At 45.2% G+C, this 24520-nt stretch overlaps 1 protein-coding gene across 2 annotated transcripts in view; it reads left to right on the top strand.

Moving 5' to 3' along the window:
• The window catches only part of LRIG1 (leucine rich repeats and immunoglobulin like domains 1), a 132767-nt gene that overhangs the window by 99347 nt on the left and 8900 nt on the right, over positions 1–24520 (top strand). For both annotated transcript variants that reach the window (XM_034775938.1, XM_034775939.1), the window contains exons 8-13: positions 4035–4178; positions 8730–8810; positions 18349–18420; positions 19847–19918; positions 21950–22113; positions 24027–24347. In XM_034775938.1, the coding sequence (XP_034631829.1) occupies positions 4035–4178; positions 8730–8810; positions 18349–18420; positions 19847–19918; positions 21950–22113; positions 24027–24347 (854 nt within the window). The remainder of the gene's footprint in view (positions 1–4034; positions 4179–8729; positions 8811–18348; positions 18421–19846; positions 19919–21949; positions 22114–24026; positions 24348–24520) is intronic.

Raw genomic sequence — 24520 nt, 5'->3', positions numbered from 1 at the left:
TCCCCTTTAAGTAGCTGACCCCAGGCTTAAGTACACTGCCTTGTTAATTCAATCAGCTTGCTGAGATCTCCTGAGACCACAGCTACTGCCTAGAAGCTCCCTCCGTAGTGTCTCCCCACCCCCCCGCTCTATGGAAGATGGGGTAAACGGGGTGCGGGGGGAGGGAGAGACACCCTGACATTAGCCCTCCTCTTCTCCCCCTCCCCCCGCACAGCAAGCAGGAGTCTCTGGGAGCAGCTCCAAGGCAGAGGGCGGGAGCAGCACATGGCAGTGGGGGGAGGGACACAGCTGAACTGCGGACAGCTGCTGCACAGGGAACTTAGGGGAGTGGGGAGCTGATGGGGGAGCTGATACGGGGCTGCCGGTCCACCCTGGTTCCAACCACCCACAGCTAGCTGCAACGGGCTGCTCTTCCTGCAAGCAGGGGACAAAACAGGCAGCTGCCAAAGGACTTAGAAGGGAGCATTGCACAACTTTAAATGAGCATGTTCCCTAATTGATCAGCAACTTAACATCCAAACAACGTTAACCAGGACGACTTTAAGTGAGGAGTTACTGTATTTCACTAGCTCAGGATGGTGCTAAGAATTTTCCCAGACTTCAGAGCTGAGGCCCAATGGCCTTCTCTGAGAGTCAGCACATTGCCTCACCCCCGTCCTGCTCAAACCTAAAGAATCAAAGGGAAGGAAGTCTTCATTCTCTGGACATGTCTAGGGAAGTGTAGCTCTAGCGGGGCAGAATTGCCAAATTTGGAGTCACAGAGGGTATTGATACTGCACTAAGGAGAACGCTGTTGTCAGCCAAGTCATGGATCTGGAAGGAGATTAAGGAAATAATAAATGGAGATATCCTAGAACTGGAAGGGACCTCAAAAGGTCATTGAGCACAGCCCCCTGCCTTCACTAGCAGGACCAAGTACTGATTTTGCCCCAGATCCCTAAGTGGTACCCTCAAGGATTGAACTCACAAACCTGGGTTTAGCTGGCCAATGCGCAAACCACTGTGCTATCCCTCCCCCCTAAATGACCAGTGGCCTACATTGCTGCCGAGGAAAAGGTGCCAGGGCCATTAAGACATGCTCGGTCTGAATGGGATTGGTTCTGAAAGTCGGGGGAACCATATTTGGTTTAGATTTGTAAGGTGGCCACCTGGACGTTAGCACACACCTTTGCAAAATATTACAGGGTTTTGCAGACATAGCTTCAGGCCTTATTGGAAAAGTCTCCTTCAGATTTTGTTTGTTATTGTTAAAGCTGTTGATTTTCAGTTATCAGAGAATGTTTTCTGTCTACATTTTTGTAGACTCAACCGAAGCCCATGAGATGGGTAGACCCTTCCATGGGAGGGAAGCGGAGTATGATGCCAATAAAAGGTTGTTTGTGTTTGTCTCCATCTTCTGGTTGGGAGGAAATATAGCCCAAGCATTTGGACTGGTATAGAAGATGTCAAAGAAAGGAAAACTTATGCCACCGGGGAGGTGTCTTAAATGCTTGGTTGTGCCAGCAAATCAGGTACTTGGATATCTACATAGTAGAATAAACCCCCACTTTCAGACCTAAAATGCTGGTATAAATACACCAAATAAAAATGGGGAGCTAGATTGGGACCTTTAAAAAAAAAAAAATGAAGCCTATTATCCACAGTTTAATTTCATGGGAACGATACGTCAGGGAAAATGTAACGTACTCAAATGTAAATCAGAAATAGAACTTCTGGCTGTCTAACAGGGTACCAGTTACCCCTTTTGGTTTTCTTGTTATCATCACTCTCTCTGCTCCACGCACCCAGCTTGACACCAGCCGAGAAGAGCTATTTAGACAGGCTGTTGCAAAATCTCATGCTGCAGAAGCAGAATGCTAATAGTTTCTCACGGGTAGAGTGACAGAAATGTAGGGCAAGCAGTGCAGACCTGCCTGCTTCTCTCCCAACCTGGCTCATGTAAAGTCCTGAGGAGGAAAATGGGCTGTTCTGTAAACCAGCCTGTTCTGTGAGCGGGAGGCTGAGATATGAGCATGCTGAGGACCAGGTGCTGAACATCTGAAAGTCTCCGGCTGATTGCACCATACCCAAAGATATTCTAAAGCTTGCTGCTGTCCATCTTCAAGTGACGTCAGGAAAATCTGGAGGGAACATGCCTTTACCGATCCCAGCAGAAACCCTTCTGGGTAATATCAAAGGAAACTGTTTTTTTCCCTAGCCAGGTTTAGGATTACTTTCTAGCAGTGGGTTTTTGTGTGTGTGTGTCAGGGGGAGGGTTAAGCCAAATTCTTTAATCACAGGTGAGGACATAATTTTGATCAGCTGCCAGTTCTTCATAACTAACACTACAGCTTCTTTAGAAACTAAAGTATGTTGTCCTATGCCTTTTTGAAACTCATTAATCTCTGCTGAATTTCTTCCAACGCCTTCCTGCTCACACATTTAAAAGACAGACGGCTCATTTGCCAAGTAAATGACACTTGCGGTGCTTAAGAATATATGTCTGTTTTGACTTAGGTTTTGGCTTGTGCAATGACTTTCATGTGTGCCCTAGACACATTTTTAAGTGGGCTGGTTAAGAGGCAGGGCTATACGAGGAATCTGGAGGTTTGGAAAGAGTTGAGAGATTGTTTTCATTGCCTATATTACAAAGGGCTTCAGTATTTGGCCAGAGCAAAATGGGTGAGATTTTCAAAGGTGCCTAAGTGACTTAGGATCACAAGTTCCAGTGACTTCCATTGGGTCTTGAACTCCTGAGTCACCCACCCTGTGGGCCAACTTTCTGGTCCTGCTCAGCTTGGGTCAGTGCCAAACACTTGTGCACCAAAACCCCAATGCTGCACCTTATTTAGTCAACCAGGCAACTTAGAGCAGCCCAGAGGCTACTCTGATTTGTACCCAACTGCCAGCAGTCCCAAAGGGCCACTCCAGCAACTGGGAGTAGCCCGAGCCCAGGGAAAATCTGACTAAAACCAGCCATGAACTCTGCTCCCTGGGCTAGCAAGTGATGGCTTTGCCTGTGTATACCACCAGGGAATTCCCTCACCAGAACAGTCCTTGATTGGCCAGTTGTCACAGCCCCTGTGCAGTAGCAGTGCTGTGGTGTTTGTGGCAATGCTGTAGCATTTTCCTATAAGGGTGGGGCTATTCATTGCCTGAGGAGTTGTTGATTGCTAGCAGCATTCCCCCACTTTTCCTCTGGTTGGCTGGTCCAAGGAGCTTCCTCGACTCCCTTGCACTGCCTGCCTGTTAGCTTTTCTTAGTACCAGCTACAGAATGGCACGGGAGAAGTATTAAAAAAAAAAGCCAGACCGAGCACATGCGATGGGAAAAGGACGGATGAAAGCCCTCCAGTGTTGGTCACTGCTGTTAGTCTAGGGGATCTCCAGCATGCTTTGCACTCTGAGATAAAGGGCAGAGGGACTGGAGGAGGGCTGCGATGGGTGACCTTTACTTTGCACAAAGGGGAAATATTAAAACATGCATTGCTAAACATTTGAGTTGCTATGTGGGTGCAATTGCTCTGGCCTGTGCTTTCGACTGGCGAGCAAGCGGTGGAGACACCCACACCTAGCCGCCTGGGGCTCCCCTCGCAGAAGTGAGTGAAGATGCAACAGCCAGGGCCATGCAAAGAATCTGCATCGATTTCAGAATCCTCCTTTCCGAAGGTGTCAGCATCTTGCAACCTCAAAGCGAGGAGGGAAGGGTGATCGTCTCTACTCTTATCTCTTTGAGTCCAGCTGCGAGGAGAGATTGGGCCCAATTGGTGTTGATGGTGATGGCTGTGTGTCATAGAATCATAACCAGACTTACACTTAGCACTACCTGATCTGCCCGTCATTGTTATGCTCCAGGTCATCCCCTCTCCCTTTGGTGATATTTGCAAACTGCTGCCCTGGTTTTCACCTAACTAACCTGTTCTGCCTCCCTACGGTAACTGTTTTATATAGGAGCTGCAGGTGAGGCATAGATGTGTCGAGACAACATGGCTATTGCAGAGCGGCTCAGGCAATGCCGGGTAGAGTGATTGGATTTCTGTTTGGTTTTCTCTTTAGAATATTGTCCTATAACAACCTAACCAGACTGGATGAGGGGAGCTTGGCAGACCTGGGAGGACTGCATATACTGCGACTCAGCCACAATTCCATCAACCATATCGCAGAGGGAGCTTTCAAAGGACTCAAAAACCTGCGTGTTCTGTAAGTTACCTGGCTGCTCCCTCCGCTTTTCTCTCTCTCTCGCACTCACCCCCCCCCCCAAATCTCCCTCTGCATTTAGATGCAGCAGTCTTCCTTACTTTACAGTTTTAAATTCTCCTGAGTGTTCCTGTGCGCTGTTAAGCAGCTGTTGTGTTTCACCCCAGAAGTATTTCAGTGTTGAGGAGGGAAGGGATCCCTATGTATCCTTTATCATCAGTGCTGGACTAGCGAATGTTTGTGTCAGATCCTAGCCTGAAAGGAGCTTTAAAAGTGCAGAGTAAAATTATTAGTATTCAGAATTAGTTGATAGCTCTGCACTTGGATAAGATGGATTTCTTTGCTGGTCAGGGAGCAAAATTTTTCATGAGTTGCCTATTTTAGATTCATTAGATGTTTTTGTGGTTCCCCTTTCAGACTCAGGCCTGGCAGAGCTCTAACAGCAGCATTTTCCATACTGTCCTTTGAGTTCGATGGGGCTGTACATCTGGTTCAGTGTTAGTTGAAGCACCTCATAAAAGGACTGAATCTTAAGAAACCAGTTCAGGTTCCACTGTAAATCCAATACACATGAAGAAGAATCTTTCCATTGCTCAAGTGTTTTTACATGTTTTCCTTTCCCCCTCTTATTAACCAATGAATGTAATATAAAAATCTATCCTAAAATAACACTGAAAGCCTGACTGACTGGCAAAACCAATGAGGTTCAGTCAGGGCTAGAGAGATGACGGCTTGCTGACATGGAGGAGAATCGTACACAAAGCTGCACTTAGCCTTGGGCCCAGACCATAAGACTGACAAGACAATGGATGCTGCAAGTGACATGCTTACTGGTCAGCATGAGATGGAGAAGAATTGCCTGATTAGCCAATTTGATGGTGGCAGCCTGCATTTCTTATGAGTCCCAATCCCATTAAAGTCACTGGGAATCTTCCCTTTGACTTCCCTGGGAGAAGACTCGGGCCCGATGTTGGGGGGAAAAGGGGCCCCTTTTTGGTTGTGAAACTTTGTGTCGATTTGACTCCCTATCTGTAACACAAGCTGGGGGAAAAAAATCAACTGCTATGTTATAAAGAGAGAGCTTCAAAGTGCCCTGGCCTAGCATGGGAAATGACCCTTCGAGTCATTGTTCTGTCCTGTTTAGCGGATGACGTACGTTTCAGGGAGTATTCCTGCAAGTTGACCAGACAAGGGCAGAACAAGGTGGCATTGGAAAAGAGCAGTCTGGCCCTGATCCTCAAGCTGGTGTAGATGGATTCATCATCCTAGTTTCCTGGATTTTAAGGCCAGTAGGGACTATTAGATCCTCTAGTCTGACCTCCCGCGTGATACAAGCCATGGAATGTCGCCGCTGTCCAGTAACTTGTGTAGGACTAAAGCGTATCTACCAGAAAGGCAGCTAGTCTTGAGAGGAAGAACCCACCAGCTTGTTCCAGTGTCCTCAGGGTAGCTCCTTCCGTTTGCACCAGCCGAGGCTCTGGCCTGCACGGTTCTTTCATCTCAGCTGCCATTAAATCCCTTGGACGGGTTTAACAGCTCAGCCTTCAAGGCCAGTTGTGTTCATTGGATTTTTATTCTGGTTTTTAAAAAGAAATACAGCGTGGTACTTTTATTCCCCTTCATTGAGCCCCATTATGTTTCGATTAATGAAAAGGAAGTCAGAACAGAGGAGCTTTCCCTTCCCTGCTTACTGTACTGGACACATCTTATTTATTCTTTTATTGAGTTTCACACGGGAGGAAGTGACTGAAAAGTGATTCTTTTTATTTTATTTTTTTTTCTTCTTAAGCTTCTTTCAACCACTGGCATTCAGAAAGGGCCTTCTCCCAGGCAGCTGTCAGGGCAGGGACTAAAGGCTTCCCAAAGAAAAAATAGGGGAGCGGGAATGGGTAGATCTGTGCCCTTTGCAGCAAATGCAGAGCCTCCTTTGTGTCCAGTGCAAGGAGAGAGAGAGTGAGCTCTAATTGAACAAAGAGGAAGGCTATTGGGTCCTGCACCTGGTGATAAAGACCCGAGCATGCTTTAATTATGGCCTATTGTTGACGAGTCTTTGGTGGGTGTGAAACTGCTGAAATGTGGAGCTATTCAAACAGAGGTCAGGCCTGGGGACCTCACAGCATAATGATTAACAAGGCAGCAAGCATTCAGGCTCAGCCAGCCAGAAACAATAGGAAATTGGCAACAGGGGCTGGGAGAGAAGAGGAGTTGAATACAAAGAGAGCCAGGCCAGAATACCCACGCTCTCTATTTTTTTGTCCATTTGAAAAAAAACATCACATCTCTCCCCCCCTTCTCCCCCAACACTAAGCCTTTCAGCTTCCTGTAGGAGAACAAGCCTCGCGACAAGCCAGGCTATTTTCTTTTCCCTTTTTAAGAAAACACCCTGTGACACTCACTCAATAAAAGTATGTGCCAGAGATCTCAAACATTCTCAACACCTCCCTCCTGTCTCCTCTCATACTGTGAAGAGGCCAGGAGGCTAGTGGTCCCAAGTACTGTGGCAGGGCTGGATGGGGTGGAATTGGCTTCAGGACAAATCTCCAGGAATAGAGGGTTTATTCATGTGTCCCAGAAAAGAGAACTTAAGTTGCAAGCAGGCGGGTTAGTTGATGTACAGTGTGAAACTGGCAGGAATTAAAACACGTGGCCCCTAAAACGTGAAATGTTTATAATCCAATTTATAGAACACTGTCCTCCCAACATCTTGCAATGCACCGTGGCGAGTCTCCCAGGCCCTGCCTCTCTTCTCTGTTCTCACTTGTCTCTCCCCAACTGCCACTGGAGCATTGTTTGCGCCCACACCCTACTGCATTGTTATTCTGCCATCCGCTTGGCATGGGTCTATCCACAGATCATACTGACAGCCACTATGACGCTGCCTGGGCCAGTGTCACGCTGAGACATGGGACTCGGGTCTGAGAAATGGGCATTGTGTCCGTGGGCCATTTCTTTTCACAACCTTAGTTCATGTTGAAAAGCCCAAGAAATCATTGCTAGCAACAAAGACTGCAGTTAATTTGGGTACCTGTGGCAAAAAATCAGTCCTGGCCTGGCTGAGGAAGTCTTGGTACCGAGCTATGGTATTCTTCTGTTCTCATATCATGTGTTAATGTGTAACGCACAAATTAAAAGAAAAAGAAACCCCATTGAAACGCTTGCTGTTCTAATAATCATTTAAGATGCTAAGAAAATAATGGATTTATGAGGGACTGGAGGTTGTTTTGTGGGGTTTTTTTTGTGCCTTCCCTGTTAAAAGGCCTAAAAAGTGTGTTTATTTTTATTTTATTTTATTTTTAAAAAGAACATTAGAAATTCTAAAGTTCTGTCTGCTGAAAGGCACTCTACTGCCTGGAGATTCTTTAAAAATCTTTGGTGGTTTCTGGTTTGCTTGTTTTTATTAAGATCCATGTAACTCCAGAAACTAATGAGCATTTCGAAAATTAAACTGGGAAAAGGCCCTCTTTATTCAAGAATAAGAATGACCACATGGGGAGTTACAACAGTATAATTATGCTAGTATAGTTATGCTGCTAAATTTCTCCATATAGACAAGACCTTAGACTGTGGAAGTCTTCATTGCCACAGGAAGTCATTGAGGCCAAAAATGTAACAGGATTCGAAAAGGGACTGAACAGTTATATGAATGACAAGAAAATCCAGAGTTACCACACTAATTATAACGGAATTCTGGAAAGTCTATTAAGCCTCATGTTTCATGGCTTAAGCCCGTATATCTGACTGTTAGGCTTTGGCTACACTGGCAATTCACAGCGCTGCAACTTGCTGCGCTCAGGTGTGTGAAAACACCCCCCTGAGCGCAGCGAGTACAACGCTGTACAGCGCCAGTGTAATCAGTGCCTGCAGCATTGCATGCTCGCTTGCAGCGCTGCAAGCTACTCCCCTCGGAAAGGTGGAGTACATACAGCGCTGCAAGAGCTGGTGGCGTGACTACACTCGCGCTTCACAGCACTGCCAAGTCCCGAGTGTAGCCAAGCCCTTAGACATCAGGATGAGAGGAGACCTAACATGGAGCACAGATTATCCCACATCTGTGTATTGTGCAATTCTTACACCTTCCTCCAGAGGATTGGGTACTAGCCACTGTTTAAAACAATACTCAACTAAATGGACCTTGCATCTGACCATTCTTATGACCCCTGTTTTTTGTTGTTTTAAAAGGCAGAACAAGCTGCTCTTTGTTTGAGGGGAACTTTTCCCCTCCAGGACTTCTTCATATAGCACAAAGGATTAGAAAAGAGCATAAACCCAGATTTTAAAAATCCACTGCAGGTCACTTTTAAAGTGGCAAAGGGGATCAGATTGGAAAGCATCAGTTACTTTCTTTAATGCAAGAAAAGTCATATAAAAGTAGTTGGCTCTGCTCAAACAAAGTCTGCTTCGCTGCAGTGCCCGGCTTACAGATCACAGTGATGTACAGCAAGGACAGAATGGGAAGCTCTTTGTAAGCTATTCCCAAACTTTTTCCTTTAGTTCTTTAATGGCGAGCCCAGGACTGAGAAATTGATTGTGAGCTTTCTTTTGTCTTCTCCCCAGGGACCTGGACCATAACGAGATTTCAGGCACAATAGAAGACACCAATGGGGCTTTTACAGGCCTCGAAAACCTAAGCAAGCTGTGAGTAGCCCAGCTTTAGAAGTTTTGTTGAGCTCCTTACGTGAAGGGGACGGGGGTGGGTGGGGAGGGTTTCTTATACAAAATTTGGAGACGGGAAAAAATCTGAAGAAAGTCTGAGACATAACACCCCCCCCCCCCCCCCCGACTCACTAAATGGGAGAAAACACCATTCCTCGGAGCACATGTTTTCGATTCATAGAACCCCATGCTGTTAGAGCAGTTGAATATTCACTCACTTAATGGTGGTAGAGACAAGCACATAGATTTGTTCTCTGTCAGATTTAGCACATTTCAGTTGCACTTTGTCCACAAAACTCAAGGGAAAAAGCTTCCTTTCCCAAAATCGCTGAGTGATGCTCAGCCTCTAATCAAAAAGCAATAATAAACAAGAGAAAATCTCAGGGTTAGGCTTAATACATCTTACACTTCAGAGTCTAAGTGAATTGGACAAACATCTGTCTCTTAAGGGTTTTGCTGCTGGTTTGTTTTTTTTTTTCTTCAGGATATGACCCACCAGTTTCATTAGTGATGCAGTCTTTGTGCAGTTTTATTTACGAGTGATCTTGTGATTACTTTTTAGAGCTCATGTGGGTGGTAATGATAAGCATCTGTATTGGGCCAGAACTGTCAAAGGGATAAAAAGAAAACTGATTCTGTTTGAGAGGAATGTGTAACAAAATATATATTGCAGCTATTGGTAGATGGCTCGAGCTTGGCAGGTATTCAGCCCACTGTTGATTTCTGAATTGCTAAGTGTCCGAGCTGCTTGTTAGATTGTTCCTTTTCCCTGCATGGAGAAGGATATTTGAAATCAGCTATCTATAATCAATCCTGTCGAGCACGTTTCTGACAATGGCAGTCTCCTTTAATTATTTCTTGCCTCTGTTTGAGTTTTCACCTCCTTCATCACTGTCTCTGATGCTGACATGCCAGGGGTGCAGTGTTTGATGGTAGGTGGCTGATCTGAGTCTCAGCAGGTGGTGCATTGTCACTCTGTCATTAGAGCTGTTTGGGAGAGAGGCTTCAGTGGAGTGGTTGGGACCTAAGATGGGGCTGGAGAAGAGGGACTTGCCATCGTGGGTGTAGAAGGAATTTGATCAATTTAAAGGAGAAGGGGAGGCGGGGTAGTTGGAGATGCAGGTGGGCGAGGATTGGGAAAGACCAGAGTGTAGAATGAACCAGATGTTGAGGGAGGGGTTGAGAACAGGAGTGCTGGAGATAAGGAGGCGGGTGAATACTGGTTAGAGATGAGGCGGGCAGACAGGAAATTCAATCACTGGAGAAAGCATGGAGGAGGTGCCAGTGGTGGGTGAGGAAACTTCTTGGCTGGTCTTGTTGATAGTTGCCTTTTATCAGAAGAAGCTAGTGACATCCTATATGTGGTAGGAGTCACGTGGGGGCAGTGGGAAAGTTCAAGGAGGGAGTCAAAGGGCGTATTTTAGCGGATGGGGTTGTGGGCAAGGGAGTAGATGAGAGTGGGAAGGCTGCACGCTTGGCAGGGAAGATGGTAGAACAGTAGGAACAGAGAAAAGTCCTGTAGCGGAGGAAGTCTTCATGGTCGGTGGGCTTCCTTCAGAGGCATTGGCACGGGAGCTGGAGTAGAACTGCAGCTGCTGGGGATGCGGGTGTCAGGGTTAGGAGATAAGAAAGGTTAAGGTCTGAAAAGGGGCCAAAGGAGTCAGTGTGGAAGAAGGGAGGGGAGTGGAGGGAGTCACAGCCGAGGGGCTGTGGCAGAGAAGTCATGTCAATGTTGCTGGATTGGGGGTTACATATGGGTGAAGGGATGGACAGATTATTGGGTCTCTGCTTGGATTATCCAGTTTGCTTTAAAATGTAATGGAAAACGTAAAGGAAACATGCTCATAATGTGCAGATAATCTAGCTGCCTTTCTTGAGGCATTTTGGTCACATTCGCAGCCTTTCAACTCAAAAGGGCCTAATTTCGTTCATCATCACTCGGGGCTTCAATTAAGTGTCATTCCTACACCCAAACTTAAAAAAAATACCGGCCTGTGTGCTAAGTGTTGAACTGTCTAGTATAGCCCCCCCACCCCCTTTAACCCGTCAATAGGCTTTAAAGGCATTAGCATACAAAAAAATAAATGGCACTTCAGAGGAAACCTTCCAATGAATTAATAATCACAGCTCTGTGGAGATTGCCTTAAAAGCTGCTCCCCTTTGATCTGGCATGGATTAGTCTCTGAAAGGATTTAGCCATGAGGGTGTTGTTCAGCATAATGAAGGTGTTAAATTGGGGGGAGAGGAAGGGGGAGAGTCACTGTAGCCTTCCCTGAATTATAGATGAAGCTCTCCCGAATGGAGAAGGCCGGGCTAAATTAAAACATTGCCTCAGAAAAGGGAGCCGAGAACCACTGAAGCATAAAAAGCATCAGTGGAGTCGCTGGGGAGCCACCAGTTCCCTAATTATTCAAGCTGCTAAATTTAACTGTTTTTTGATGGCTCACTCACTTAAAGACCTTCGTGCAGGTGCAAAGCCGGCAAAGGGGAAAAATGCTACTTTCTAATGAACTGCTTGTGCACGGTGTCGTTATACGACTTTAATTGCAGTGTGGAGGTACTGTTGCCAACTCGCTTGACAGTGGGAGAGCATTTCTTCACTTGCAGCAAGCTGGCTGATTGCAAGGCTGCATGCCCCGGTGCTCCCATTCCAAAATACCAGATCCTTTTGGAGAGGGTCACTGGGTTATAATCATTTCATAATCAGAAAAGTGGTTATCTAGAGTCTGTAAGAAAATAGGAATATGTATTTGAGAGTTTGCAGGAATGTACACCAGCTTCTTATTACAACTTTTCTATGTATTTCTCATGTACACGGCTATGCAGAATAGTTGCATCCAGTTAGATGCACATACAATAGTTGCATATAAACAGCACACCTGTGCACACACATATACATGTAAAGGTGGGTAAAAATCTCCACCTCCAATTTTTAAGGACCAAGAGTCACTATAAATGGTGAGCAGGATTCTCCAAAATGACCTAACTAAGGGGTCAACCTCATTTTGAACACTAACATCTAAATTCTGATGGATTGTTCCTAATCCAAGGAGCTCAATAAAGATTATGAAATATTTTCACCAAATAGGAACTTCTGCAAAGTGGCTTGCAAATGAGTGTGCCTTTTATCAGCTACTAGGAACAGTCTATGGCTGCTGTCTTTATTCTTCTAATAAAACTATTTTTAAAAAAAGAAGAAAAGACAATCTAAGGAATGGCCTCAAACTCTCTGAAGATGCAATTATGGTTTTATGCTAAACTAATTTTGACCATAAAGGGTGTGTGTGTGTGTTTGATTGTTTGTTTCCCTGTGGAAGATAGGTAATAACTTTGCCAGAAACCTAAGGTTTGGTTCTGCTTTGTAGTTGTACGTGTTGTACAGAGAAAGACTAAGAACAGTAATTGGTTTTCCATTAAATGTGTGACACAGAAATTTACCATTAAACTGGATGACAATAGCCAACTCTTGCTGGCGTGCCTGTAGTAGAAAAGAATTATGGGATATCTCACATAGGAGGAGACAAGATTACCCATTGTTGGGGCCCTGGAACGGGGAAGGCATGAACTAGTGAGCTGAGGAGGTGCATGGTTTGGAGGATAACATAGTTTTGGCTAGTTGCGTGTCGTTTTTCCATTTTAAATCATTGTTGTAAACTATCATTAGCTGCATTTGCTCTGTAAGGATGATGATATTCATAGACTTTAAGGCCTGAAAGAACCATTGTGATCATCCAGTCTGACCTCCTGCACATTGCAGATCACAACCTCACCCACCCACTCCTGTGATAGACCCCTGACCTCTGGCTGAGCCACTGAAGGTTTCAAATCATGATTTAAAGACTTCAAGTTACAAAGAGACTCCTCCATTTACTCTAGTTCAAACCAGCAAGTGATCCGTGCCCCATGCTGCAGAAAAAAACAACCCCCTCCCCCACCAGGGTCTCTGTCAATCTGGCCCAGGGAGAAATTCCTTCCAGACCCCAAATATGATGATCAGTTAGACCCTGAGCATCTTGGCAAGACCCAACAGCCAAACACCAGGGACTCCCCATCGAGTGTCCCATCACTGGTCGCTGAAGGTAGCAGTCATATTGGCTACATGCCATTGAAGGGAATCTCATCATACTATCCCCCCCATAAACTTATCAAACTCAGTTTTGAAGCCAGTTAGGTTTTTTGCCCCCACTGCTCCCCTTGGAAGGCTGTTCCAGAACTTCATTCCTCTGATGGTTAGAAACTTCATCTAATTTCGAGCCTAAACTAGTTGATGGCCAGTTGATGCTCATTTGTTCTTGTGCCAGTGTTGGCCCTTCACTTAAATAACTCCTCTCCCTCCCTGCTATTTATCCCTCTGAAGTATAGAGAGCAATCATATCTCCTCTCAGATTTCATTTGGTTAGGCCAAACGAACCAAGCCCCTTAAGTCTCCTCTTGTAAAAGTAGGTACTCCATTCCGCTGATCATTCTGGTAGCCCTTCTCTGCACCTATTCCAGTTTGAATTAATCTCTCTTAAACATGGGAGACCAGAACTGACACAGTATTCCAGATGAGGTCTCACCAGTGCCTTGTATAATGGTAGTAATACTTCCCTATCTCTACTGGAAACACCTCCCCTGAGGCAACCTAGGATTGCATTAACCTTTTCATGGTTGCATCACGTTGGTGGCTCACAGTCATTCTGTGATCAAACAACAAACACAGGTCTTTTTTCTCCTCTGTCACTTTTAACTGAAATGTCCCCAATTTATTTACTCAAAATTCTTGTTGTTCGTTCCTAAGTGCATGACCTTACACTTTGCACTATTAAATTTCATCCCATTTCTATTACTCCAGTTTTCAAGGTCATCCAAATCTTGTATGATATTCCAGTCCTCCTTTGTATTGGCAACACCACCCAACTTTGTCATCTGCAAATTTTATTAGCACACTCCCATTTTTTGTGCAAGGGTCTGTGATGAAAATGTTAAATAAGATTGGTCCCAAGATTGATCCTTCAGGAACTCCACTAGTAACCTCCTTCCAGCCTTACCGTTCACCTTTCATTATGATCCGTTGTAGTCTCCCCTTTAACCAGTTCTTTATCCACCTTTTGATTCTCATATTAATCCCCATCTTTTCCAATTTAATTAATAATTTCTCATGTGGAACTGTATCAAATGCCTTACTGCAGTTCCTTTATCTGGAAAATCAGTTATCTTCTCAAAGAAAAAGATCAGATTGGTCTGGCGTAATCTACCTCCTGTAAAACCACGTTGTATTTTATCCCAATTACCATTTACCTCTATTTCCTTATCTACTTTCTGTACAAAATTTGTTCCAAGACCTTGCATGCAATTGCAGTAAAACAAACGGGCCTGGAGCTTATGGGATCATTTTTTTCTTTTCTTCAAAATAGGTACTTTATTAGCAATTCTCCAGTCATCAGATATGACCTCCAAGTTTACAGATTCATTAAAAATACTTGCTTTTGGGCTTGCAATTTCATGTCCTAGTTCCTTTAATATTCTTGGATAGAGATCATCTGGGCCTCCAATTTGGTCTCATTAAACTACACCTCTACCCCGATATAACGCTGTCCTCAGGAGCCAAAAAAATCTTAACGAGTTATATCGAACTTGCTTTGATCCGCCGGAATGCACAGCCCCGCCCCCCCGGAGCACTGCTTTACTGTGTTGTATCCGAATTCGTGTTATATCGGGTCACGTTATATCGGGGTAGAGATGTATTTGAATTTGACTGCTATCTGGGATGCGTCATTTCTACTTCCACGTCCTTGTTCCCATTAGTCAACCTGCCACTACCCTAAAGCTCCTCATTACCCTTATTAAAAATTTAGGCAAAGTGCTCGGTTAGGTGTTGAGCCATGCATAGATTATCTTTAATCTCTTCTGTTCTCACTTGCAACCTTCTATGAGTCACCCTCTATCTTCCTGGGGCTCTGAACTCTGGCTGTCTCCATTAACTCTTTCCCTCTTGTAGGACTATCTGCTCTTCTCTTCTTCCTTGTCCTCCTACCTTCTGGTAGTGCCTGCTGCGCCTCTTCCTTTCTCAATTTGATTAACCTGTTCCTCTGCTCTGTTTCTCCTTTGCTAGCCTGTCTTTTCCTCCACCTTGTTCTCAGGGTTGCATGCTTCCTCTGACTGCTTTCCTCATCCACCAGTCTACTCTTGGAGTTCTCCAGTTAAGCTTGCATCCGCAACTCTTGAGTTTTCCCTTCAGCCTCCTCTCTTCTCCCCTCTGTTATCCATTTAGATCCCCTTCAAAACTCAACCACACTTTCTACCTGCATCTTCTCTTCCATCAGATCTATAAGGCAGCACCTCATACAAACGAAGCACCTTTCAGGTGCCTGCTCCAGAATAATGTACAGCCTGCAGCTTCCACATCTAATCATCTTGTTGTCTCTTCCATTCCTTGGGTCGCTACCACTGCTGCTTCTGTAGCTGTCGTAGCTCCTCCCCCTCCCCCAAATTCCCATTCAAAGTCCCTGTTTTCAGCTCTGCTGGTTGACTGCTTGGCTGCCTTCATAGCCCTGCTGAGTAGGGAAGACTCCACTGGGATCAGCGGCTCTGCATCTCTCCCAGCACGCTGCCCCCATGCTAGCCTCTGCAAACTGAAAACAGAGAAAACAAACCAGCAAGCAAAAGCAAACCAACACTCTCAAGAACTCACTCACTGGCCCTAAGGAACAAGGGGCTTGCCTCTGTCCTCCAACAGATTTCCATTTAAACTCTACTGTGTCCATGATTCATGGTTCCAGGGGCCACAGACCTCTGTGTATGGGTACAGAAAGGGTCATGACCTGCACGCCAGTCCAGGGGTTGGAGTGTTGGCTGCGCCATTCCCTGCCCACCATTACAGTGGTGGATTCTGTATCCTCAAACCAGGCACGGTTCTATATTCAGGCTGTTGCAAGACCTGCACATTTCACTCTAAGTAATTGCCTCACTGTAGTTTATTCTGTCTTCTTGCTTAATCACCCAGCGAGTGCAGTGAGCTCTAAATTTTGCATATTTCCAGTGAGCCATCAGTTTTATATAGTGTTATCCGCTAAATGGTCTGGATCTCCAGGGTGCTATTTGCACCACTTGATGGGATTTCTTCAGAACCACTCAAACACATTTTGAAGATTGTTTTCTGGAACTCCTGATGCCAACTCCCTGCAAATTACCTGAGTTTGCCAGACTTTTCAGCTGACCCATCAATAATCAGCTGGATTGGATGCAGTTGAGAACCAAACTATAGTAAAAGGTGTATCTGAAAGATGTACCTTGCATAACAAGAGCTTGGAAGAAACCTTCTAAATATTGACCTTTACTGATGTTTATTAAAGGCATTCAGTTTTTTAGGTGAACCCTTCTACAGATTTCAGAGTTGTAGCCGTGTTAGTCTGTATCAGCAAATCAACGAGGAGTCCTTGTGGCACCTTAGTGACTAACAAATTTATTTGGGCATAAGCTTTCGTGGGCTAAAACCTATTTCGTCAGATGCATGGAGTGAAAAATACAGTAAGCAGTATATATTCCAGCACATGAAACAATGGGAGTTGCATTACCAAGTGGGGGGTCAGTGCTAACAAGGCCAATTCAATTAAGGTGGAAGTGGCCTATTCTCAACAGTTGACAAGAAGGGGTGAACATCAAGAGAGGGAAAATTACTTTTGTAGTGCTAACGAGGCAAATGCAATCAAGGTGGATGTCGCCCATTTCCAACAGTTGACAAGAAGTTGTGAGTATCAGCAGAGGAAAAATTACTTTTTCTAGTGACCCATCCACTCCCAGTCTTTATTCAGGCCTAATTTGATAGTGTCCAGTTTGCAAATTAATTCCAGTTCTGCAGTTTCTCATTGAAGTCTGTTTTTGAAGTTTTTATTGTTGAAGAATTGCCACTTTTAAGTCTGTTATTGAGTGTCCAGGGAGATCAAAGTGCTCTCCTACTGGTTTTTGAATGTTACAATTCTTGATGTCTGATTTGTGTCCATTTATTCTTTTGCGCAGAGACTGTCCGGTTTGGCCAATGTACATGGCAGAGGGGCATTGCTGGCACATGATGGCATATATCACATTGGTAGATGTGCAGGTGAACGAGCCCCTGATGGTGTGGCTGATGTGGTTAGGTCCTACGATGGAGTCCCTTGAATAGATATGCGGACAGAGTTGGCAACGGGGTTTGTTGCAGGGATTGGTTCCTGGGTTAGTGTTTTTGTTGTGTGGTGTCTAGTTGCTGGTGAGTATTTGGTTCAGGTTGGAGAGCTGTCTGTAAGAGAGGACTGGCCTGTCTCCCAAGATCTGTGAGAATGAGGGATCATCCTTCAGGATAGGTTGTAGATCCTAGATGATGCACTGGAGAGGTTTTAGTTGGGGGCTGAAGGTGACGGCTAGTGGCGTTCTGTTACTTTCTTTGTTGGGCCTGTCCTGTAGTAGGTGACTACTGGGTACCTTAAGGTTCTGTCAGTCTGTTTCTTCACTTCACCAGGTGGGTATTGTAGTTTTAAGAACGCTTGATAGAGATCCTGTAGGTGTTTGTCTCTGTCTGAGGGATGGAACAAATGCAGTTGTATCTTAGAGCTTGGCTGTAGACAATGGATCGTGTATGTGGTCTGGATGAAAGTTGGAGGCACGTAGGTAAGTATAGCGGTCAGTAGGTTTCCGGTATAGGGTGGTGTTTATGTGACCATTGTTTATTTGCACTGTAGTGTCCAGGAAGTGGCTCTCTTGTGTGGACTGGTCCAGGCTGAGGTTGATGGTGGGATGGAAATTGTTGAAATCCTACTGATAATTGCCAATTGTGAATATTTATAGAAAATTGGTACTTTGTAAATATCAGATTGTGCTGTGAGCATCATAATTGGCAGTGTTCTGCAAAGCACACAAATCATCTGCTTATTAGCACTGAATGGTGATCCTCAGGAATGCTGGTCATTCATGGAAGTTTGAAAACATATTCATTGTCCCTTGGGACAGGGCTCGCCAAGTGATGCTTTGTTCAGGACCCTGTTGTATTAGGCACTTTACAAACATGCATAAAGAGACCCACCCCCTTTAAAGATCTTGCAGCTCCTGAATGTGTGCTGAAGTTCAGCTTGTCCTATAGGACAAACAGCAGTGAATAAATTATTCCTCTTCTACTAAAGGTCAGAAGTGGAAAGTGTTGCAGCGATCGTCCAATACCTTGTTAAACTGGCATTGCACTTAATTCTGTCCACAACCAGCCATCGCAGAATACAGGGGGCCTTCTGTTACTCAACAAGCCAATTTCCAAGTACCATCGCAAACCTGCCTCTTGATGTGATAGGGCGCATTCCGTTTCATACTGTCATCACTATTAAATTGTAATACAGATAAAAGTATTTAATTTCAGGAGGGGAAGACGTGCACGCTTCAGCCCCTTAATCTCTGTGCAGTTCAGATTTCTACTGCCTTATACTGGACACTTTATCAGATACAGTCACGCTAATTGTGTTCTTTTCTTTTGCCTTTTCTTTCTGTTTATCTGGCACTGGATGTTTGGAAACTGCAGAACTCTGTTTGGAAACAAGATCAAGTCAGTGGCCAAGAAAGCGTTCTCAGGCCTGGAGGCCCTGGAGCACCTGTGAGTAACCCACCATCCTTTGCTGTTTGGAACGGGGCCTGCCAAAAATGGCTGAGGAGGTCTGCTAGCAATTTAATAGCGTCTTTGTAAACTGAGAAGCCGGTCCATTTGTGGGGGCCAGCTGTTTCCTTCTCATTATAAGTCAACTTCAACTTTGGCCTTTCTTTGTGCCAGGAACAAAGTTACAGAACATATGGCAAATTTGCATGCCCTTAATTTTTTGATTTGTATTGGGATAAATATCTCCTTGACTCAAAACACGGTTACTCTGCAGGCTGTTTGCAGCGAAGCCGGGGTTCAGACCTGGCTGTCGCTCCCCCGCTCAGCATTCCTCCGAACTCCGTGACGAGACATGTTGAAAATGACGAGCTTCCGCTACAGAAACAAAACCTCTCATTCAGTATAACCACTTTCTGAGCTGTTTGCAGGAAACCAATTCGGCTATAGCTAAGCAGTTCTTCCCGTCTCCTCCCAGGGCCGATGCCTCTAGCAGTGATTCAGCATTAGTTTCCTCTTACGAATTCAGCCAGATTTAAATATTTTGTTGCTCTGTGTGATGTATTGGATGCTGAACATGTTGACTCTTAGGCCACTGGCCCCAAAACAACCAGTGAGGAGAAAGTGTGTTTTGGAGGGGTCAGTATTGCAGTTGTACTGAGATTTGCACTTAAAGCAACACTAAACTCCTATTGTTTCCCACATTAGTGACTGAGTTTAGAGTCCAAACTTTAGCATAATCCCTCTTCAAAGGACAAGTGTTTTTTTAGTAAAATATTGATGAACTTCTGCAAAGGGAAGCATTTAAAAATACTCCTTTTTGGAAATGTTTGCCCCCTTTTCCTCAAACCAGCTTTAGAAAACCTGAACAAGCATGTTCCCCCCAAACATGTTCTAATATCTTCTCAGCTATATGTCCCCTTTGGAACATTTATAATTAAACACATAGATGGATATAGTCCTCTTGTTCAGGATAACTGTTTTCAAGGTCATGGAGCAACACAGATTTCCAGCTGCTGAGAATTTGGTCCATGACCAATAAACCTGCTTGGAAGTCAAGGCTGCCTGCTGGGTGCTCAAGAAGAGGGTGGAGATATGTAGATGTGTGAGCAATGACTGGTGGAGGTAGTCTAGGCTGAGACAGTAACGTGTAGATGAGGCGCTGAATGGTTAGTTGCTCGTTTCTTTGCTTCTTGTGGCTTGCATTGGTGGGCTGTGCAGTCTAGCAGCCTTAGCTCAGAGTTAGCAAGTGTTTTGTATCGCATAGATCCGCAATAGTACAAATACAAACCATCGTGCGCTCTCTGAATATGGAGCTTGCATCCCGTAAATGTGTGTGCCGCTATTTAGCTTGGAGAAAAGATGTTGGTCTCTCGATGTTACTGGCGCATTAATTTTTTTAAAAAGTGCCTCTGGTTTTGTTCTGCAGGAACCTCAGGGACAATGCAATCAGGTCTATCCAACCCGAGGCTTTTGCTAAGATGAAGAACCTGAAGCAGCTGTAAGTATTTGGACCGTATGTACCATTAAGCCGGCACTGATCTTTCTCGTACTGTACGTGAGTGGTACCACATTGGTCATATGTATAACATGCCATTGGAAACAATTCCCCCCTCTCTCTCAACCTTCCCTACAGGTTATTTTTACACTTGAGCAGATGTCCAGACACATCTCACACTTAGTAGTGAGTGAAATCAGATCATAGTAACTGTGGGTAGCATGTGTGCAATTATCCATCTCCACTCAGAAAACCCAGTTCTGTTAGCCATCTCTTGTTCTTACACGGTGCTCTATTTAATTCTTGGTGGCCGACCTGCATTTCTGGTATGCCTATGTTTAGGGTCTGCACACGGTGCTGACATTTCAGTGGACTTGAGACATACATCATCTAGTGTCAGCTGTAAAAACATGGCTGTGTTATCAGAACTGCTACTTTTGCTCAATGCTAGGGCTGTCCCTTGTTCTATACATACACACGGATGCATATCGTCATCTCACAGTGTTCTAAAGGTTAAGCTGTAATATTTGATGATCTCAAATCCTGCCCCCAGTCGCTGTATAGTTAATGTGTGGTTCACAACCTCTGCTTGACCTTTGGTGCTACTCCTTTAAGTCAAACCTGTATCGCTTCTTCGCTGATAGTGAAGTTTCATAGAAATGCCTTTGCCTAAAAATTGCTGTTTTATGATATACTGTAGAGGGGGAACTTTAATGGTCACTTGTCTACGTGGTGCTTTGTAAGAGATTCCTAAACCAACACCAGGGCCAAGTTCTCTGCAATGTACATTTCAGAGCACCATTGGTCTTAGGGCCGTGACAAGTTAAACCAACAGAGAATTTGGCCTGGCGTGTTTTAAAAATTATGTAGAGAACATCTCACATCAACACATAAAACCCAGGCTTAGCTTTACTAAAGTAGTTCTGCAGAGTTTGAAGTGATTGTGTCTAGTTAGCTTATGCTCCATCTTTGATGGCCTTCAGCTAGTTACACAGGTGAAGTATCTTCTGAATTCCAAGATTTCTTCTTAACAGTAGCCACTAAATTCCCAGGAGAATGCTGAGACATGTTTGTTGTTGTTTGAATTAGTCACTGTTTTTGTTGGACGTATACAAAACCAGTTGATTTGTTTGTCCTCCCCTCCCCCGGTGTATCACAATTCACTGAGCTGAGCACCTGCCTTCTGAACCCCTTAGTCGTACTGGTGCACAAACAAATAAGTGCACAAACAGAAAGAGCGAAAGAGACATGTTGGCTTGGACTGTATCGGAAATGTACTAAAGATTAAATTAAATTAAATTAAATTAATGGAGATATCCCATCTCCTAGAACTGGAAGGGACCTTGAAAGGTCATCGAGTCCAGCCCCCTGCCTTCACTAGCAGGACCAAGTACTGATTTTTGCCCCAGATCCCCAAGTAGCCCCCTCAAGGATTGAACTCACAACCCTGGGTTTAGCAGACCAATGCTCAAACCACTGAGCTATCCCTCCCCCCATTGCATTGGCCAAATAGGTTACTAACGGTTGTAAGTAGAGAGCTTCACAGAACGCTTTCAACATTCAGCGATTGAACCTTGCAGTCAATCGATAAAGTCTTTTGGCAGAGAAGGTGCATGTGTAGGAATTATACAAGCGGGGTTCAGGATTCCTGGGTTCCGTGCTTGACTCTGCCCCTCATACATGCCTCCTTGGTAAGGTTACTCAGGTCCAGATCCCCAAGGTATTTCGGCTCCTTGCTTCCATTGAGATCTCTCTCTGCCTCGGTTTACCTAACTGTAAATCACCACTTGCCAGCCTCTGAGCATTGTTGCAAGAGTTAATTATGTTTATAAAGTGTTAGGAGATTTTTTGGGAGGGAGGAAGAGGAAAGATGCTATACAAGTGTGATGTATTTAGCCCAACAGCCATCCTCTCCCTTTGTGCTCGTGCTGAGGGAAAGGGAGGACTGCCGAGTGGCTTTAAAGGGCTCGGAGCTTTGCAGCCGTTTCCTTGCAAGGGTCACAAGCAGGCGCTTTCGTTTCTGTTTCCCTCCAGCCACATAAACAGCGACAGCTTCCTGTGCGATTGCCAGCTGAAATGGTTGCCGCCGTGGTTAGCCGAGAAGGAGCAGCAGCCCTTTGTGGTAGCCACCTGTGCCCATCCTGAGTCGCTCAAGAGCAAGAGCATTTTTGCCGTGCCCACAGAAAGTTTTGTGTGTGGTAAGTGGGGTCTGGGTGTGAGGCTGTGTGAACGGCAGGTCTCGTTTCGGCCAGAATTTCCTTTTACTGCTAGACTGTGTGATTATGTTGGGGCTGGTGGGGGTTTTGTGTCATCAAAGCCAACCCAAGCCTACATTTTAAAAATTAGTCACTGGCTACAATTTATTTCCCACCAAAACCACACATCACATTGCTTGCATCTAGTGTATTCCTTTACAAGGCGCTCAGAGTATTCAATCAAAGGGGACTAACAATTGGTTCAGTTATAACTGTTATAGGAAGACAGCTCCGGTCCTAGAGAGCGAATATGGGCAGGATTTCAGCTGTGGATTTGCACACAGAGAATGATAGCACTGTGAGCGTGGGTTGTTGGCTTTGGGATTTCCCCTCCCCCTTCTCCCCCATTGCTGCCCCTCAATCGTAAGAACAAAAGGTTTTTAAAAAAATTGTGGCGGGAGGGGTCTTTAAATATAAGCTCTTTTTATGGATGTTTTATCCATTAAATCTGAAACAGCCAATTGCTAAAATTTGCATTTGTGTGTCTGTGATTAATTTTTATTTGCTTGGATCATAACTACTACTTTCCTTTCATCCAGCTGCTCGCTGCCGTTACGTCCAAGTGTGGCTGCAAACCAGCCCGGCAAATGCAGAACAGCTGAACACACACACACAACCTAGCTTTTAATCGGGAACAATTAAAAGTGATCAAGAGAAAGCTGTGGTAGGAGAATGGGCCAAAGTCACGGTTGCTTTCCTCCTTTGAAACTAAACAGGGCACGGGGTTTGGAACCTCTCTGTGTGGTTTGTCCTGTTAACTGATGTGGATTTTAGTCTTACTTCTTTACAGTGCTAGTTTATGGAGAGCAGAGCAGCTTTTGAAAGTTCTCTTTCCTCAGTTGAAAGCATAACTCGCACGTCTCATTGGTGAAAGTTCACCCCACGTTCCATCCACGTCCAGATGAGCACAAATATACACACACATGCTTAACACACATGGCATTAGAGCGGAGATGGCCGGCCTCTGAATGGGCTTGTTGGGGTGGTTGTTTCAGTCTGAAAGGAGAAGAGATGAGTTTTCAAATGCTCTGTCCCCCTGGCAAGTCATCACAAAGTTGCAAAATCAACCTTTCTAACATCAGGACAGCTTTACATCTCAGATGACTGCCAAGCCATCCAGCCACCAGTCCTCCCCAGCTCCAGGGGCATCACCGTTTAATTAAACGTTACTCCAATAGTCAGTTACACTGTTTGTCGAAATCTAATAAACCACACTGCTTGGAACTCGGCTAAAACCAACAGTCGCCCAGGGCAGAGGGGTGCATACGCAGGCCTCCGCTTTGGAAGGGTGACAGGCAAATACAGCTGCTAGGAATAGACATCTCGTACCATCATGCCCCTGCTTGTGAGTGCTTGTCAGTTGCAACAGTGACTTTAACCCTCTTCACCCTCCACTTCAGGTTAATGCAAGAGCTTGAGGGAGGGGTGGTTTAGAGGTGAAATCTTAGGGGCTGCAACTTACTCTTGAAGTTGAACCTCAGATTTGCTCTTATTGTTTGAATTGATGCTTTGTCCAGGAGTGGTGCAAGTATTCTGGTAGCACCTCATTGCGCTAGGCACTACATGCCGGCACGCATACACTCTGAAAACATGGTGCCTGCCCCTGCAAACTAAGCATTTTGCAAGAGCAGGCAGATACTCTATTGCATAGAGGTCATTTATCTTCCCATCGACAGTACATAAAGACAAATGTGTAGACATGTCAATTCCTCCAGTTAAATGTACTCATTGTTAATTAAATCTAGATTCACTCTGCATTAAAATAATATCGTAGGTGAAAATGGCAAGGATTGTGACCGGGAACAGTGGTCGCAGTGTCCTAGTCTAGGCCTGAGCCGCTGTCATTTGTTTTTCAGACGATTTCCCCAAACCCCAGATTATTATTCAGCCGGAGACGACCATGGCCGTTCTCGACAAGGATATCCGCTTCACCTGCTCGGCCGCAAGCAGCAGCAGCTCCCCTATGACATTTGCCTGGAAGAAGGACAACGAGGTCCTGCACAATGCCGAGATCGAGAACTTTGCCCATGCGCGGGCCAAGAACGGCGAGGTGACGGAGTACACCACCATCCTGCACCTGCGGCACGTCACCTTCGCCCACGAGGGGCGCTACCAGTGCATCATCACCAACCACTTTGGCTCCACCTACTCCAACAAGGCCCGGCTCACTGTTAACGGTGAGCGCCAGGCTGGGGTCAGATTCTTTTCTTGTAGGTAAAAAGGTCAGCCAGCTGTACGTATCCCCCGGAGTGTTGGGAGGCCCCCTATTATAGGCACACACCTGCTGTGATGACCCTGTTCTGGCCAGGCACTTAAGTACATGCTTAACTTCAAGCACGCGAGTCATTGC

Source organism: Trachemys scripta, chromosome 7 (genome assembly GCF_013100865.1).
Source record: "Trachemys scripta elegans isolate TJP31775 chromosome 7, CAS_Tse_1.0, whole genome shotgun sequence".
Classification (NCBI taxonomy): Eukaryota; Metazoa; Chordata; order Testudines; family Emydidae; genus Trachemys; species Trachemys scripta.
This window is presented reverse-complemented; position numbering and strand designations above follow the sequence as displayed.